At 43.7% G+C, this 20,229-nt stretch overlaps 1 protein-coding gene across 1 annotated transcript in view; it reads left to right on the plus strand.

Annotated features, from left to right (window-relative positions):
* The window catches only part of LOC139553604 (latent-transforming growth factor beta-binding protein 2-like), a 154,712-nt gene that overhangs the window by 11,837 nt on the left and 122,646 nt on the right, over nucleotides 1–20,229 (plus strand). Inside the window, exon 3 of the mRNA XM_071366120.1 lies at nucleotides 19,221–19,497. Coding sequence (XP_071222221.1) covers nucleotides 19,221–19,497 — 277 coding nt within the window. The remainder of the gene's footprint in view (nucleotides 1–19,220; nucleotides 19,498–20,229) is intronic.

The following is a 20,229-nucleotide window of genomic DNA, read 5'->3' on the forward strand; positions in this document are numbered from 1 at the left end:
GCTAACTAGCTAAATTGCCATACATGTTTAATGCTTTTCGATCTGTCCCCAAATTAATGTCATTGGTTCAGTTTGTTTTGAAATTCTAACCTGCGTGTCGTGATCGCGTTTGGTGTAGGGGGACAAAATCAATTTATGCACAATAGCGCACGATGGCGCACACACACACCCGGTTTGGGTTCTGTGTTAGGTTGGAGTCATTAAAACTAGTTTTTCAACCACTCCACAAATGTCTTGTTAACAAACTATAGTTTTGGCAAGTCGGTTAGGATATCTACTTTGTGCATGACACAAGTCATTTTTCCAACAATTGTTTACAGACAGATTATTTCACTTATAATTCACTGTATCACAATTTCAGTGGGTCAGAAGTTTACATACACTAAGTTGACCGTGCCTTTAAACAGCTTGGAAAATTCGCAAAGATTATGTCATGGCTTTAGAAGCTTCTGATAGGCTAATTGACATAATTTGAGTCAATTGGAGGTGTACCTGTGGATGTATTTTAAGGCCTACCTTCAAACTCAGTGCCTCTTGATTTTCCCATGATGTCAAGCAAAAAGAAATCAGCCAAGACCGCAGAAAAAAATTTGTTGACCTCCACAAGTCTGGTTCATCATTGGGAGCAATTTCCAAATGCCTAAAGGTACCACGTTCATCTGTACAAACAATAGCACACAAGTATAAACACCATGGGACTACACTGCCGTCATACCGCTCAGGAAGGAGACGTGTTCTGTCTCCTAGAGATAAACGTACTTTGGTGCGAAAAGTGCAAATCAATCCCAGAACAACAGCAAAGGACCGTGTGAAGATGCTGGAGGTAACAGGTACAAAAGCATCTATATCCACAGTAAAACGAGTCCTATATCAACATAACCTGAAAGGCCGCTCAGCAAGAAAGACGCAACTGCTCCAAAACCGCCATAAAAAGGCCAGACTATGGTTTGCAAATGCACATGGGGACAAAGATCGTACTTTTTGGGGAAATGTCCTCTGATCTGATGAAACAAAATAGAACAGTTTGGCCATAATGACCATCGTTATGTTTGGAGGAAAAAGGGGGAGGCTTGCAAGCCGAAGAACACCATCCTAACCGTGAAGCACGGGGGTGGCAGCATAATGTTGTGGGGGTGCTTTTCTGCAGGAGGGACTGGTGCACTTCACAAAATAGATGGCATCAGGAGGAAGGAGAAATATGTGGCTATATTGAAGCAACATCTCAAGCCATTGGTCGCAAATGGGTCTTCCAAATGGACAATGACCCCAAGCATACTTCCAAAGTTGTGGACAACAAAGTCAAGGTATTGGAGTGACCATCACAAAGCACTGACCTCAATCCTATAGAAAATTTGTGGGCAGAACTGAAAAAGCGTGTGCGAGCAAGGAGGCCTACAAACCTGACTCAGTTACACCAGCTCTGTCAGGAGGAATGGGCCAAAATTCACCCAACTTATTGTGGGAAGCTTGTGGAAGGCTACCCGAAACGTTTGACCCAAGTTAAACAATTAAAAGGCAATGCTACCGAATACTAATTGATTGTATGTAAACTTCTGACCCACTGGGAATGTGATGAAAGAAATAAAAGCTGAAATAAATCATTCTCTCTACTATTATTCTAACATTTCACATTCTTAAAATGAAATGGTGATCCTAACTGACCTAAGACAGGGAATTTCTACTCTGATTAAATGTCAGGAATTGTGAAAAACTGAGCTTAAATGTATTTGGCTAAGGTGTATGTACATTTCCGACTTCAACTGTATATACAGTGTGTTACGGTAGTCATAGTCGTTCTCCTCCTCTGACGAGGAGGAGCATGGATCGGACCAACACACAGAGTGGGTAGTGCTCATGATAATTTATTAAATCGAAACCGAACACTAACATGACACAAAATAACAAAATGAATACAACCGACAACAGTCCCGTGTGGCACGAATGGCTGGCTGGCTCTGGCGGATCCTGGCTGGCTGGCTCGGGCGGATCCTGGCTGGCTGGCTCTGGCTGGTCCTGGCTGGCGGAAGGCTCTGACTGCTCCTGTCTGGCGGAAGGCTCTGGCTGCTCCTGTCTGGCGGAAGGCTCTGGCTGCTCCTGTCTGGCGGAAGGCTCTGGCTGCTCCTGTCTGGCGGACGGCTCTGGCTGCTCCTGTCTGGCGGACGGCTCTGGCTGCTCCTATCTGGCGGACGGCTCTGACGGCTCGGGACAGACGGGCAGCTCTGACGGCTCGGGACAGACGGGCAGCTCTGACGGCTCGGGACAGACGGGCAGCTCTGACGGCTCGGGACAGACGGACAGCTCTGACGGCTCGGGACAGACGGACAGCTCTGACGGCTCGGGACAGACGGACAGCTCTGACGGCTCGGGACAGACGGACAGCTCTGACGGTGCTGTGCAGGCAGGCAGCTCAGACACTGGCTGCGCTGGAGAGGAGGAAGGCTCTGACAGCGCTGGACAGGTGGGAGCAACTGGAGAGAGAAGACGGAGAGACAGCCTTGTGCAGGGGGCTGCCACCGTAGGACTGTTACGTGGAGGTGGCACAGGAAAAAACGGACCGTGAAGGAGGGCACGCGCTCTTGAGCACCGAGCCTGCCCAACCTTACCAGGTTGAATGGTCCCCGTAGCCCTGCCAGTGTGGCGAGGTGGAAAAACCCGCACTGGGCTATGCTGGCAAACCGGGGACACCATTTGTAAGGCTGGTGCCATGTACGCCGGCCCGAGGAGACGCACTGGAGGCCAGATACGTTGGGCCGGCTTCATGACACCCGGCTCGATGCCCAACCTAGCCCGACCAGTGCGGCAAGGTGGAATAGCCCGCACTGGACTAAGCACGCGTACTGGGGACACCGTGCGCTTTACCGCATAACACGGTGTCTGACCAGTACGACGCCCTCTCACTCCACGGTAAGCACGGGGAGTTGGCTCAGGTATCCTACCCGGCTTTGCCACACTCCGCGTGTGCCCCCCCCCAATAAATTTTTGGGTCTGACTCTCGGGCTCCCAACCGCGTCGCCGCGCTGCCTCCTCATACCAGCGCCTCTCTGCCTTCGCTGCCTCCAACTCTGCCTTGGGACGGCGATATTCCCCTGGCTGAGCCCAGGGTCCTTTGCCGTCCAGGATCTCCTCCCAAGTCCACGAGTCCTGTGTCCTCGGTCTCTGCTGCTGTCTGTTCCCACTCTGCTTGATCCTTTTGGGGTGGGTGTTTCTGTTACGGTCGTCATAGTCGTTCTCCTCCTCAGACGAGGAGGAGCATGGATCGGACCAACACGCAGAGTGGGTAGTGCTCATGATAATTTATTAAATCGAAACCGAACACTAACATGACACAAAATAACAAAATGAATACAACTGACAACAGTCCCGTGTGGCACGAATACAAACACGGAAACAAACACCCACAACACACACGTGAAACCCAGGCTGCCTAAGTATGATTCTCAATCAGGGACAACGATTGACAGCTGCCTCTGATTGAGAATCATACCCGGCCGAACACAAACATCCCAACATAGAAAATCACACATAGACAAACCCACCCAACTCACGCCCTGACCAACTAAATAAATACAAGACAAAAGAAAACAGGTCAGGAACGTGACACAGTGCCAGTCAAAAGTTTGGACACACCTGCTCATTCCAGGGTTTTTCTTTATGGAATCATGTAGTAAGCAAAAATGTCTAATATAAAATATATTTTGATTTGTTTAACACTTTGGTTACTGCATGATTCCATATGTGTTATTTCATAGATTTGATGTCTTAGTAAAAATTGTAAAAATAAAGAAAAACCCTTATATATACAGTGGGGCAAAAAAGTATTTAGTCAGCCACCAATTGTGCAAGTTCTCCCACTTAAAAAGATGAGAGAGGCCTGTAATTTCATCATAGGTACACTTCAACTATGACAGACAAAATGAGATTTTTTTCTCTCCAGAAAATCACATTGTAGGATTTTTAATGAATTTATTTGCAAATTATGGTGGAAAATAAGTATTTGGTCACCTACAAACAAGCAAGATTTCTGGCTCTCACAGACCTGTAACTTCTTCTTTAAGAGGCTCCTCTGTCCTCCACTCGTTACCTGTATTAATGGCACCTGTTTGAACTTGTTATCAGTATAAAAGACACCTGTCCACAACCTCAAACAGTCACACTCCAAACTCCACTATGGCCAAGACCAAAGAGCTGTCAAAGGACACCAGAAACAAAATTGTAGACCTGCACCAGGCTGGGAAGACTGAATCTGCAATAGGTAAGCAGCTTGGTTTGAAGAAATCAACTGTGGGAGCAATTATTAGGAAATGGAAGACATACAAGACCACTGATAATCTCCCTCGATCTGGGGCTCCACGCAAGATCTCACCCCGTGGGGTCAAAATGATCACAAGAACGGTGAGCAAAAATCCCAGAACCACACGGGGGGACCTAGTGAATGACCTGCAGAGAGCTGGGACCAAAGTAACACAGCCTACCATCAGTAACACACTACGCCGCCAGGGTCTTTCAGCATGACAATGATCCCAAACACACCACCCGGGCAACGAAGGAGTGGCTTCGTAAGAAGCATTTCAAGGTCCTGGAGTGGCCTAGCCAGTCTCCAGATCTCAACCCCATAGAAAATCTTTGGAGGGAGTTGAAAGTCCGTGTTGCCCAGCAACAGCCCCAAAACATCACTGCTCTAGAGGAGATCTGCATGGAGGAATGGGCCAAAATACCAGCAACAGTGTGTGAAACCTTGTGAAGACTTACAGAAAACGTTTGACCTCTGTCATTGCCAACAAAGGGTATATAACAAAGTATTGAGATAAACTTTTGTTATTGACCAAATACTTATTTTCCACCATAATTTTTTTCTTCTCATTTTGTCTGTCATAGTTGAAGTGTACCTATGATGAAAGTTACAGGCCTCGCTCATCTTTTTAAGTGGGAGAACTTGCACAATTGGTGGCTGACTAAATACTTTTTTGCCCCACTGTATTGTCAAAAGCGCAACATGACTGCTAAAGAGACAGGTTAGAATGTCAATTCTCATCAAATAAATTAGAAATCTGACAGAAATACTGAACAAATCAATTTTTTTGTTGTAAATTAGTGGTGTTTTAATTTCTATATAAAATGTGGGACATGATTATTTGTGTCACGCCCTGACCGTAGATTGCTTTGTATGTTTCTATTTTTAGTTTGTTCAGGGTGTGATGTGGGTGGGTATTCTATGTTGTAGGTCTAGGTTTACTATTTCTATGTGTTTGGCCTGGTATGGTTCTCAATCAGAGGCAGCTGTCTATCGTTGTCTCTGATTGAGAGCCATACTTAGGTAGCCTGTTTTCCCACTTTTGTTTGTGGGTGGTTATTTTCTGGTTAGTGTTTGTTGCACCTGTCAGAACTGTTCGTTGGTCGTTTTGATGTTTTTGTTCGTGTATTCATCTTGATTAAAAGTAATTATGGATACGTACCACGCTGCACTTTGGTCCTCTTCTCCTTCAGCCCGCGACGATCGTTACAATTTGAATGCGGGACTGCGGGATATGTGGTCACCCTAGTCTGGTGGGGGATCTAGATATGGATTAAAATTGTTTTAAGAGTTCTTGTCCTGTTGTGTGTTTGGTCCAACATGGGCTCTTGTCCCAGATTCTTCCAATAAGATCCTGATTCTGTCTCTGTGTTGTTGTAGAAGGATGGATGGTTAACACAGTTGTTCTTTATATGTTGTGTTGCTTAGTAAGTTGCATCTGTCTAAAAGAGTTTGGCGTTATGTAATATATATAAGCAAGAACAAGAAATATATACAGTGCAGTCGGGAAGTATTCAGACCCCTTGACTTTTTCCACATTTTGTTATGTTACAGCCTTATTCTAAAATGTTGAAAGATAATCACAATCTGCACACAATACCCCATAATGACAAAGCGAAAACAGGTTTTTAGTAATTTTTGCACATTTATTAAAAATAAAAAACAAAAATATCTTATTTACATAAGTATTCAGACCCTTTGCTATGAGACTCGAAATTGAGCTCAGGTGCATCCTGTTTCCATTGATCATCCTTGAGATGTTTTTATAACTTGATTGGAGTCCACCTGTGGTAAATTCAATCGATTGGACATGATTTGGAAAGGCACACACCTGTCTTTATAAGGTCCCACAGTTGACAGTGCATGTCAGAGCAAAAACCAAGCCATGAGGTCGAATTAATTGTCCGTAGAGCTCCGAGACAGGATTTTGTCGAGTCACAGATCTGGGGAAGGGTAACAAATAATATCTGCAGCTTTGAAGGTCCGCACGAACACAGTGGCCTCCATCATTCTTAAATGTAAGAAGTTTGGAACCACCAAGACTCTTCCTAGAGCTGGGCGTCCGAACAAACTGAGCAATCAGGGGGAGAAGGGCCTTGGTCAGGGAGGTGTCCAAGAACCCAATGGTCACTCTGACAAAGCTCCAGAGTTCCTCTGTGGAGATGGGAGAACCTTCCAGAAGGACAACCATCTCTGCAGCACTCCACCAATCAGGCCTTTATGGTAGAGTGGCCAGACGGAAGCACCTCCTCAGTAAAAGGCACATGACAGTCCACTTGGAGTTTGCCAAAAGGCACCTAAAGGACTCTCAGACCATGAAAAACAAGATTCTCTTGTCTGATGAAACCAAGATTGAACTCTTTAGCCTGAATGCCAAGCGTCACATCTGGAGGAAACCTGGCACCATCCCTACGGTGAAGCATGGTGGGGGCAGTATCATGCTGTGGGGATGTTTTTCAGTGGCAGGGACTGGGAGACTAGTCAGGACCATGGTAAAGATGAACGGCGCAAAGTACAGAGAGACCCTTGATGAAAACCTGCTCCAGAGCGCTCAGGGCCTCAGACTGGGGCAAAGGTTTAACTTCCAAAAGGACAACGATCCTAAGCAAACAGCCAAGACAACTCAGGAGTGGCTTCGGGACAAGTCTCTGAATGTCCTTAAGTGGCCAATCAGAGCCCGGACTTGAACCCGATCATCTCTGGAGAGACATTTAAATAGCTGTGCAGCGATGCTCCCCATCAAACCTGACAGAGCTTGAGAGGATCTGCTGAGAAGAATGGGAGATGTGCCAAATACAGGTGTGCCAAGCTTGTAGCGTCATACCCAAGAAGACTCGATGCTGTAATCGCTGCCAAAGGTGCTTCAACAAGGTACTAAATAAAGGGTCTGAATACTTATGTAAATGTGATATTTCCCGTGAATAGTTTTTTATACATTTGCAAGAATGTCAAATAACTTATTTTTGCTTTGTCATCATGGTGTATTGTGTGTAGATTGATGAAGGGGGAAAATAATTTGGCAGTATGTCCAACAGGCCTTACAACCGCAGACCACGTGTCCTGAGCCCAGGTCCTCCAGCTTCTTCACATGTGGGATCGTCTGGGGAGGGGGGGGGGATTAGCTAGGCCTGGCTGCCAATTATCATGGCTGCACCCCTGCCCAGTCATGTGAAATCCATAGATAAGGGCCTAATGAATTTATTTCAATTGACTGATTTCCTTATATGAAATGTAACTCAGTAAAATCTTTGAAGTTGTTCCATGTTGTATTTATATTTTTGTTCAGTATACATTCTAATCAGGCTTTGAAGTTCATGTTTGACGCTTTTGTCAGCATGGTCAGATCTGACCGTGGTCTGATCCAGTTGATAGCTTTCATAAGACATATAGCTCTTTGGGTATTTCTGCTTGGATTGACAGAAGCCATAAAGTGAAGCGTGATGTAACTGTGGCCAATGGCTATAGAAAAATGGCCCATTTATATTCATATTTTTTTTTACAATCAGCATTTAGCCTAGCTACACCCCACAGGACCGAAATGGTGCATCTGGTTTGGGGGTCATCCTCTGTTCTCTTTACAAAAAGAAGCCTCAGTCCCAGAGAGCAAGTTGTACTGTAAAGCCCTAATACTGCTCCACACATTTTTTCCATGATAAAAAAAAAGTGCAGGTTCCTCCTTTTGCCAGAACCGGGTTTAGAAATGAACTTAGTCAGTGGCCAATATTAATTTACAATCACAATTCACAGTTTTAAATCAAAGCATGAATGAATACTTCACCAGCAAACCAGTAATTCATGAAATGAACCAGGAATGGTAAGCAGTGGGAATGCAGTCCATCTTGATAAACAATTATTGCCAGAAAAAGAGAGGCTGAACATCGGATTAGTGGAATTCCTTTGCTTTGTATCGTAAACAGCCACAGTAACCTGTTTCCAAAATAGCAAACCCTCCAAATTAAATCAAATGAGGTGGAAAGAAAAGGTCACCTTGTTAGATGGAAGGACATTTATCTTTCTGATTTATTGTCACTACCGTACCAGATTTGGAATCCAGTATTTATAATTCAGTAGATAGAAATAGTCGCTTTCCTGTTCTACTCATGCTTCACTTAGATATCTCACTCTAATCTATGGACCTGTGGTATTGAAAGTAAGATTATCTCACAGTGAACATTATCTGGGCTACAGTATTACACAAAGTTGAGCCAACTGAGCATTCAGCTCTCATCTATTAGTAGTGTTTATTTCTGGTTGGTTAGGAGGTTTATTCCTATTCCTTTATTCCTATCAAAGTTGCAATTTAAATCCTGACCAACAGGTGTTTACATACTGAGTCTGGCACGTGGTGATGAAAACATGGACTTCCACCGGCCATAGAGACAGGGCTAGCCCTTAGCATCCACAACGCCCGGGTCACTATGCATCAGTGTCATTGGGTTTGAAATGGATTCTCCTCCCCACAATTTAGGACAGAATGCAGAATGCCTCTCACAGGAGAGAGAGTCCCCACCGTGCACACTGTGTCCTCCTGACCATCTCACCCCAGCACACTGAGTTTACCCAGTGTCATGGCACAAAGACTTATCGATCCAGTAAGCTATTTCTGCAGTCATACTTACTGTACCTACTATAGTAAAGACAAAATAGTGCATGGTATGTATTTAATTATTTCATCATTCAACAAGTATAATCAGCCATGAAAGAATGGCCCCACCATGAAAGGCATAGCATTGCCTCTTGATTTAAATCCTTAGCTGTCTTTGAGAGGGCAGATGAAAGGTGCATCATTCAAGAAAATAAATAACGTTGTTCTCAGCCTCTTAAGTAGCCGGTGATTGACAGAGTGAAATGCAGTAGAAAGGAGGTTCTTTTTGATTTTCCTTCCAGCTTTCTTTGGCCTGCTGTGCTGCTCAAGGCCCCATCCAACCCTAAAATAACTCTTCATGCAGAAAGTCTGCCTCGGTCTCTTTCATTCACCCATTCCTTGCTATTTCTCTCCCTCTTTCCAAACATAAAATTCTCACATGTGGAATGTTTCTTTAATTCCATCATATCCTCACTGCTGTTAGGGCTAGATTAAAGCCTTCCAGTGCACTTAGATTTGGAGACACCGTTGGGAATTATGTATATTTTGCGTCAGGCTGTGCTGTGCTGCCCATGCTCAGAATGACATACTTTGTCGTTACCTCATAACATAACATATGCCTATGTACTGTACATATGCTGTATGTATGAGTCGTGGGGTTGAAAACTGTTCAATTGGAGAAAATAGTCACATTTCACAGATGAATATAATATATGTGAAATTGGGTTAATTTACCTGTCAGTTCTTGTAAGAGTAATTTGTTTTACTGATTGAGTTCTTTCGGTCCATGTTGTAAAATAGACGGCTGGCTGTAGTGTACATGTTGTACGTGCTCTCCCACAGTGTCTTCTCTTACAACACTGAGCCCCAGTGGTTTACAACCATCCTACTGAATCCACATACCTGCCTGGATCTCTCATTGGGGACCTGTCATGAAGCTGTCATTGGGGACCTGTCATGAAGCTGTCATTGGGGACCTGTCATAAAGCCTTGGTGTGAAACAGAGTCCACTTTTAATATATGTTCCTCTCACATCAACATGTGTCCACAAGCTGGTAAAGTAAAGTATCAAGGACATACATGTGTGAGCGTTTTGTAAAGAGTACCTTCACATAAAGAGCTTCACAATCATGTTGGGTATTATAGATTAAAAAATGTTTTGGCTTGTATTAGTGGTGCTTTTTTCGTACTAAATAGATGATTGTGCTCCAGATGCAAGGCATGCATTGCAACAGTTCAAAATATGTTTTAGCGTGAAGTCTGTCTTTGCATTCAACCACTGCATATTCAAGCCTATCATTGAATCTGACAGTGTTCCTTTGCCTCCATGTCTGTGGGCCAGTTGCTCATCCTTATCAAAACCATTGGCTTGTCAGCCAAGTCACCTGTATGAGTTTTTGTTGGGGGGATTTTTTTTTATGTTCCATTCAATTGTTTGAAGAGCATACACTGCTGAATGCATTAGCTGTATGGAAGAGATATCAGGCCAATATACTGTGGAAAATGTGGTTTATATGTATTGTCATCTAGCATCACACACACATAGAGTTTAGCCTGAAATCTCTTCGAAAGGAGAGAGCATACTCAGTTTATGTATATAGTGGATGTTGATCAAATCTGCCTAGAAATGTGGCTTGTCTTTAAGCCACTGGCCTCTCTGGTGATGTTGTTCAGTCAGGGGTGAAATAATTGCTACACAGACAGCCGTGTAGGCCAACTCTGCTTTACAGGCACACTGCGGATTAGCAGAGGGTTGCACAGTTCACAGTTCAGGGGCATAACTCTCCCTGGCAGTCTGGATGGCTTTATGGGCCATTAATCAATACTGTAATCATCCTGTAATCAATACACACACCATGCTCACACAGCCCTATCATTACCCACACACTGGACACTTTACATTACTCTTCCCAAACCAGGAGTCCTGCCTTCTCCTCACCAGCTGTTGTCTGTGTGGCAATCAGGTGGCAATCAGGTTCTTTTTGGGCCTCCTCTGGCCATATGTTTTTCTAATTGCTACCATGGACCACAACATAGCTAGAATGAGTTACAATGGACCACAACATAGCTAGAATGAGTTACCATGAACCACAAAATAGCTAGAATGAGTTACCATGAACCACAACATAGCTAGAATGAGTTACTGCACTGTCTCTCCACATAGTTGTTTTTCTGTGGATGAGGAGGTGAAAGGGTTGTTTTTCTGTTTACACATTGGTTTTGGTTGGCGAGCCTCTGTTGATGTAGGGCCACTAGAGAGGGGAGGAGAGCGCTGCTACACTGCTCCAGCCATAGGAAGTCTGACCAGTGTAATACATTCTTCAATTACATTTAGCTGTTTCTGTTTCTTTGTGTGTGATGTAACTGGTGTCATGATGCAGAGAGTGGATCTGTCAGAAATCTCTTAACTGGAGAGACTAGAGAACTGCAAGACTGCTTTTTTATTGATTTATTTAACCCTTATTTTACCAAGTAAGTTGACTGAGAACACATATTCATTTACATACATAACACCAAACAAAAAACCATCCCCACCTCTGCGTCCCCCCAACACACTATCACAGTTTATTGTGAAATAAACACAAATTACTTATTTGAAATTCGTGACACCACGTGGTTTTCTGTTTCATAACGCATTTGTGTCCAGTACACAATTTCTTCAGCACAAATTCCAATTTGTTGTGGCTAAAGTTAGCTAGGTGACTAATGTTAGCTAGGCTAGGGGTTAAGGTTAGGGGTAGGGGTTACGGTAAGGGTTAGAGTTAGGTAACATGCTAGCTAAGTAGTTAAAGGGTTTTAAGGTTAGGGTTAGCTACCATGCTAAGTAGTTAATAAGTAGTAAGTAGTTTCAAAGTTGTCTATCATATAATTTGAACACACAACATTTGGGTTGCTAGACCTTCGCGTTATACGCCTACCCATCCTCCCCGACAAACCTTCTTCCTATTGTTTCTGTCTTAAGTAACCTAATGTCTTTATCTGTGATTTAAATGCACAGTATACAACATTTTGTGATGACTTTTTTCATGTGTCTGTCACGAATTTCACATAAGTAACTTTGATCTATTTCACAATAATTTGTGATAGCCTTACACTCTCCTGCATGCCACAGTTTAGTCAGAACAACACATAGCCTATCATATATCATGCTCCCTCCGGCTCCATGGCCGTATGGAAACCGTTGTGATGTTATCCCCAGGAGAATGGAGTTTGTAGGTTTTGGTGACCACGTCTCACATTCTTAAATTACACGTACTGTAGTGGGCACACACCCCTAGATATCCCCCAGTACATTGCTCGTTATAGGCTGAAGGAGGGAGCCTGTGGGGTGCGGCGAAGAGACATAGTGTGGCTAAAGGTAATGTACACAATGTCATGGGTCAACCTCAGGTTAACTAAACCCCCCAGACAACTTGATGTGGTTGGAGAGAGAGTGAATGCCCTAACTACTGTATTAGGTTGAAAAACTGCAATGTGACAGAAAAAGTGAAAAGATATGAAAAGGGCACCTCCATTTTCTGAAAGATTACCCCTTAAGGATTTACCAGAAAGGGAAAAGAGCACAAAGTACCACAGAACTACCACAAAGGACCAGTCATCAGTCAGTCCTGAGCTGAGCTCCCTCACTTCGGCTGGTAATGATTAGGCTGCTAGATAGTGGTGGGTGAGAGGGATGATTCATAACTTCTGTTTTTGGATGATATATTGGGCAATGGACAGTGACAAACTCTGAAATGCTTCTTAGGGATGTTAAATGATGGTACTGAAATGTGCAAATGCTCACTTTTGAAAACAATATAACCTGTGCTATTGAATAACATACATAATCTGATCAATATCAGGGGTGCTAAAATACCAGTGTATCACAATTCTGCTGAGACAATTCTGCAGTGTTACTTATTTGTTAGGAAACATTTTAGACATGCTTCTTTCCACTTGTAGTACATATATACTTTCCACATATACTACAAGTGGCAATATATCTAGCCGATCCCAGAATCCATAACACTTAACCTATAAATGGCTTCTGTCCGATCTCTGGTTCTTACCCTTCAATAGAAACGATTTCACCTCCCAGAGCCTGGCCTACCGTTTAATTATTTTAAAAGACATCCATTCAGTAGCAAAATACAAGAGTCCTTTCCTTAGTCAGTCCAACGTAAATAATGATGAAAATGTGCTTTAATAAAACCTCCTGGGAGCAGGTTTTTGTTGTAATGTAGAAGGTGAGAGAGAGTGTTAAAGTGAGGGCCACGTGTTAGTGTTATGACTTCTCTCTGATATCACGCACATGGCTCAGTCTTCCAGAGTTTAGCATGTTTCCATTCTTAACTTTGAACAGATATTTTTCCATATATTTTGAAAGGGCCTTTGGTGGTGAGCTCTTTAGTTATTTGTATTCTCTACAAAGTGAGCCTGAATCCTAATTTGTTGAATGGCTCCTTGGCCCTAATGTTCTGAATGGCACATAATTTCCTCCAACCGTAGATTGAGGGGTTCCCCAAGATTATCACGATTCCGCTGTCATTATTTATATAATTTTCAAAAAGCACCAATATCAAGTTAGCGGAGGTAGTATTGTTGACCTGTGAGATACATTTGAGACATTTTTATGTGTTTGAGTTTCAAATTTCCTGGGCTGAGAGAGAGGATTGTAAAAGTTTGTGAGGTGGAGAGAGGGGGCAAATCTGCAGCAAATAGTAATGGCCTGAAGACATGCACTCTGTTGGAAACGAGAGCCCGACCCCATGCAGTGAATAGAAGGACTGGGAATTGCTAGGGACCTCACGATACGATATTATAATGATGCTTAGGTGTTGATACAATATGTATTGCGATTCTCACAATTCTATATGTATTGCAATTCGATACTGCGCTTTTTAATTTTTAATTTCACCTTTATTTAATTAACCAGGTAGGCCAGTTGAGAACAAGTTCTCATTTACAACTGCGACCTGGCCAAGATAAAGCAAAGCAGTGCGACAAAAACAGCAACACAGAGTTACACATGGGATAAACAAACTTACAGTCAATAACACAATTTAATAACCTGTATACAGTGTGTGCAAATAAAGTAAGGAGGTAAGGCAATAAATAGGTCAATAGTGGCGAAGTAATTACAATTTAGCAATTTACACTGGAGTGATATATGTTCAGATGAGGATGTGCAAGTATAAATACTGGTGTGCAAAAGAGCACAAAAACAAAAACAAATATGGGGATGAGGTAGGTAGTTGGATGGGCTATTTACAGATGGGCTGTGTACAGCTGCAGCGATCGGTAAGCTGCTCTGACAGCTGACGCTTAAAGTTAGTGAAGGAGATATAAGTCTCCAACTTCAGTGATTTTTGCAATTCGGTCCCGTCATTGGCAGCAGAGAACTGGAAGGAAAGGTGGCCAAACTAGGTGTTGGCTTTGGGCATGACCAGTGAAATATACCTGCTGGAGTGCGTGCTACGGGTGGGTGCTGCTATGGTGACCAGTGAGCTGAGATAAGGCGGGGCTTTACCTAGCAAGGACTTATAGATGACCTGGAGCCAGTGGGTTTGGTGATGAATATGTAGCGAGGACCAGCCAACGAGAGCATACAGTTCGCAGTGGTGAGTAGTATATGGGGCTTTGGTGACAAAACTGATGGCACTGTGATAGACTGCATCCAATTTGCTGAGTAGAGTTTTGGAGGTTATTTTGTAAATGACATCGCCGATGTCGAGGATCGGTAGGGTAGTCAGTTTTACGAGGGTATGTTTGGCAGCATGAGTGAAGGAGGCTTTGTTGCGAAATAGGAAGCCAATTCTAGATTTAACTTTGGATTGTAGATGCTTAATGTGAGTCTGGAAGGAGAGTTTACAGTCTAGCCAGACACCTAGGTATTTATAGTTGTCCACATATTGTAAGTCAGAACCATCCAGAGTAGTGATGCTAGTCGGGTGGGCGGGTGCAGGCAGCGATCGGTTGAAGAGCATGCATTTCGTTTTGCTAGCATTTAAGAGCAGTTGGAGGCCACAGAAGGAGTGTTGTATGGCATTGAAGCTCGTTTGGAGGTTTTTTAACACAGTGTCCAAAGAAGGAAGAAGGGCCAGATGTATACAGAATGGTGTTGTCTACGTAGAGGTGGATCAAAGAATCACCCGCAGCAAGAGCGACATCATTGAAATATATAGAGAAAAGAGTCTGCCCTAGAATTGAACTCTGTGGCACCCCCATAGAGACTGCCAGAGTTCCGGACAACAGGCCCTCCGATTTGACACACTGAACTCTGAGAAGTAGTTGGTGAACCAGGCAAGGCAGTCATTAGAGAAACCAAGGCTGTTGAGTCTGCTGATAAGAATACGGTGATTTTACTGCAATTCGATCTTCCAAACATATTGTTGCCGAGGGACAAGAGAGAGCCATAAGAAAATGAGATTTGATCAGTCATGGGAATAATAGTGCTAAAACATGTTGTCTCACAATTTAAAAAGAAGATGGAGAACAACCTATAAAAGGAAGAATACTGGAGTTTTGGCGAAGGTACAGCTGTCTAGCGCAAAAATTATATTACAATACTGACAAAAATTATATTGTGATATATTGTCAAATTATATCCCGATCTGTAACTGTATCCATTTCTTCTCCCATCACTAGTGGATAGGGGCTGCTGCCTACCTCAAGCTTCTCTCCGTCCCACACAGGGCCTTCATAGGTAATTCAGGCCTGCTGTGCTGTGGGAACTATGAATGCTATTTGAATGCTATAAAGGTCCTATCTTATTTTAATATACACAATTTACCACTAAATCAATCAAGAACTCATACAATACAATATCTTCAAATACTGTATATGCCTGCTTTTTTAGAATGGTTTTTATGGTGTGTTTTACAGGATTATTTTGGCCACAGAGTGAATGTTGTTTGGAAAGTAGGGATTCAGCAGTAGACCTCAGCTGTCATGGATTTGTTCAGGACTGTTATCCCCCTGACATCCCTCCCTCTCCCTTCCTTAAAACTGCCCTCAAATAACTTGGACTGGAGATTGGTTTTAAGGACAGAACTTGGACTGGAGATTGGTTTTAAGGACAGAACTTGGACTGGAGATTGGTTTTAAGGACAGAACTTGGACTGGAGATTGGTTTTAAGGACAGAACTTGGACTGGAGATTGGTTTTAAGGAACTTGAACTGAATTTCACATTCATACAGTTACATGTTTGAACTGAGCTCACAAAGTAGAGCTGTGATTAATGGACAGTATCTGCTTGCATGGAGACTTGGAGTATATGCTTCCGTTGAATGACCAGGTCCAGTAATGTCCACGTTTATGCACTTTTCAGATGACTGGCTCTGGAATCTGTCTCTTTAAATTGCTCATTCAGTCTCAGTCATAATTAAGCACAACAATGACCCTGCCAGGAATATGTTTCGCAACTTCTGTTAGTGTTTCAAAGAAAATTAGTATTTATTATTATTCCCCAATGCAATAATTAAACCACATATTTGTGAAATAGATGGAATGTGAGGCAATTAGTTTTAATGATGTGCAAGAAAAATCTCCACGACAGCAATTACCGCGACAAAGTGTTCAACAGCCAGGCAGGCAGGCATGCCAGCCCCATGCAGCAGGACAGACCAAGGGAAGAGAAACAGACAGTGACACTGCAGCAGCCAGGCTTGTGTGGAACTCTAGTAAGAGTCAAAAGGGCCAGGGTCAGTGCCCACTGCTCAGCCAAGCCCATTGTCAATTAATGGAATGCATGTTTGGTGCCACATTGTGTCACTTTAATGACTGCTGTTGGGCGACAGAGCTGAAGAGGGTCATGTATTCAGGGTCACATACACAGACTGTGATGTATATCAACCGTACAATTAGGCAATTCTCTTGGCCAGTTACACAAATTGATAAATTAGTATACATATTTGTTCCAATTCAGATGGCACGGTGTCAGAGTGGGTGTGGTGGTTGCGAGGGGTGGAATGGGAAGGGTGGGTCGCTCATTTACTGAACTCTCCCTCAAACCCTTGTAATCTTTGAGGTTGAACAGACTATGGACACGACGGTGGCAACAGGCCAGCCTCAAGTCTAGTTAGTGGATGATATATTTAACTCTTTGCCAAATAGAGACAAAGCATTTCTTATTTTATCCCATAGTGTACTAGAGAACTCAGATCACATACCAAGTTACATTTCCCTGACTGAATGTGTAGTATACTTCATCAGAAAGGGCTGGATTTTCCCCAAAGCAGTTTAAACTAATGCTCTAGCAAATGTGTGAGTTTAAATAGAATAGACTTCACCATAAACCACAGGAATATGGTCAGGGACTATTATTTAATTCCCAATTTGTTCCCTTTTGTCATCATGTTGCGATGATTGACTGTTTGTATTGCATACTCTCAATTAGCATACATCATGTTGTAAGAAAGTTGTGCTGAATTCAAAATCATGTGGTGGCAATTTTAGGTATATTGTTTGGATACAATTAGAGAGAGCGAGAGAACAAAAGACTGAAGCCAAGCTGTGAGCAATAATAATAATTAAAACAGTAAAATTAAATGTTTTGTCATACCCGTGGTATATGGTCTGATATACCACGGCTGTCAGCCAATCAGCATTCAGAGCTCGAACCACCCAGTTCATAAAGTAGAATAATCATGTTCCTTGGTGTGGCAGCCAAGGACTCGGTCATCCTCATGCCATAGAGGACACCTAGGAGGTCCATTCTCTCACAGCAGACACTCGGTCATCCTCATGCCATAGAGGACACCCAGGAGGTCCATTCTCTCACACCAGACACTCGGTCATCCTCATGCCATAGAGGACACCTAGGAGGTCCATTCTCTCACAGCAGACACTCGGTCATCCTCATGCCATAGAGGACACCCAGGAGGTCCATTCTCTCACACCAGAGACTCGGTCATCCTCATGCCATAGAGGACACCCAGGAGGTCCATTCTCTCACACCAGACACTCGGTCATCCTCATGCCATAGAGGACACCCAGGAGGTCCATTCTCTCACACCAGACACTCGGTCATCCTCATGCCATAGAGGACACCTAGGAGGTCCATTCTCTCACAGCAGACACTCGGTCATCCTCATGCCATAGAGGACACCTAGGAGGTCCATTCTCTCACAGCAGACACTCGGTCATCCTCATGCCATAGAGGACACCTAGGAGGTCCATTCTCTCACACCAGACACTCGGTCATCCTCATGCCATAGAGGACACCTAGGAGGTCCATTCTCTCACAGCAGACAAACTGGTCCCCATGTCTGAATGGCATCATATTGCTAAAACAGGAAGCCTACAGCAGGTAGACCATGCAGCCAGTGGGGCCCTTAGCTACCAGCTCTCCTCACAGTGCCAAAAGCAGTGGAAGCTTTCCTGCCTGCGATCTGTCAGTGGCACGGCATCTGTGTCAATAGCATTCCACCACTGTTGACAGAGCACTGCAGTTTGCTTTAGCCACCAGAGGGTAGCAACCTGATTTAGTGTTTGAGAACAATGTCATCAATTCTACAGTGCTATCCAGTACATACATTTGTGTCACAAGATGGAAAGGTTGTTTGCTTTGAATCGCATGCCACAGGTCTAAGAATAGTGTTCAAGTAGCCAGAGTGAGGTGCAGGGAGGGCCTAGATTTGGACGTGTGCAGATTGTTTTGTCATAACCATGAAATTACCTCAACGATTGCTGTATTTGCAGACAATTGATAAGTATTGTTTATACATCAATCTTTGACCAGACAAGGAAAACACATCCCCTCAGATTTGGTTTATTTTTTTTAAATATAGAAATATCTGCACAAGCCATACCATATATGAAGTGTGAGGCATTTACAGACAGATTCCAGTTAGGCTCCAAGCCAGTCTGTGGAATCTAGTTTCGCATTCACAATTTTTTTATGTGCTCTTTTAATTACCTTTTTAAGCTGTTTGTCTTTATAACTGTAACAGCACACATTAGATTTGGAATCAGTGACCAAAGGAATTTCTAGGAAAACTGCTGATCATTGGAGCACCAGCAGCATTAAGCACAGCCAAGGAGCTGAAGTGACTCTTACCTTAGTGAGAAATGGGTTAAATGTAAGAGATCACATACATTTAGACTTAACAGGGCTGTCTTGGGCTCAGGTGAAATTGAACATGACATTCCCTCCAGGCTTTGTACTATAAGGAAACCAGAGTAAAAGCAACGGCATGGACACACAACTAATTGACCCTTGATTGAATCACTTAAAGTAATGCCGGCTAGTGCTGAGATAATGTAGGCCATGTCTGGAGATGCTCTTTTATGTGAAAGGCCACATGTTCTAACATGACACCGTTAAAGATCTGCCTCCATCTCTCTCTCTCTGCCCCCTGCAGCCGACTGCCAGCCCCCCTGCCAGAATCGCGGCTCCTGCAGCAGGCCCCACACCTGTGTGTGCCGCTCTGGGTTCCAGGGGGCCCGCTGCGAGGAGGCTGCCCCAGAGCAGGTGTACATCCACACCGGAGGGTCCCTGAGGCGCATCCAGCCAGGCACCAACCCCTTCCAGAGGGAGCAGCCCAGGAGGAAACCCACGGAGAGGCAGGCCATAGACAATCCCAGCCCTAGGGCACAGACCCCCAGACCTGAGACCACCAGACAGTCTCTCCAGCCTGTGTAAGTCCATCATTGCACTGTACCTCCTTCCTGATGGAGTATTTAGACATTTATAGATGGTTACTCACTGACCTTATTTTTCTCCGTTTAGCTGGAGGAACAATTTGTTTTCCCAACACAAGCTACACTCTTAGAAAAAGGGTTCTTCGGGTGTCCCCATAGGAGAACCATTTTGGGTTCCATGTAGAACTCTCTGGAAAGGGTTCTATCTGGAACCAAAAAAGGTTGTTCAAAGGGTTCTCCTATGGGGAGCAGCCAAATAACCCTTTTAGATCAAATAAAATACAATTTGCGCCAAATGCAACAGGTTGTAATGATGGGGCGGAAGCAGGTAAAACATTTGAATAAAACCAAGAACACGACACTAACTTAAGGCAGACCACCGATACACAAGAACAATACCGACTGGTGAGTGAACATGGGAGAGTGACATATAAAGGGGAGGAAATTATGAAGGTAATGGAGTCCAGGTGTGAATCATAATGATTAACAGGTGCGCGTAATGAGGAGTGCCAGGTGTGTGTAATGATGAATCCCAGGACCGGTGGTTAGTACTCTGGCGACGTCGTACACCGGAGGGGAGGAGCAGGAGCAGGAGCAGACATGACACAGGTGTAATCCTTACCATGAAATGGTTACTTTACGAGCTCTAAACCAACAATGCATAGTTTATTTTTTATTTTATTTATTTCACCTTTATTTAACCAGGTAGGCCAGTTGAGAACAAGTTCT

The sequence above is a fragment of the Salvelinus alpinus genome, chromosome 25, assembly GCF_045679555.1.
Source record: "Salvelinus alpinus chromosome 25, SLU_Salpinus.1, whole genome shotgun sequence".
NCBI classification, from domain to species: domain Eukaryota; kingdom Metazoa; phylum Chordata; class Actinopteri; order Salmoniformes; family Salmonidae; genus Salvelinus; species Salvelinus alpinus.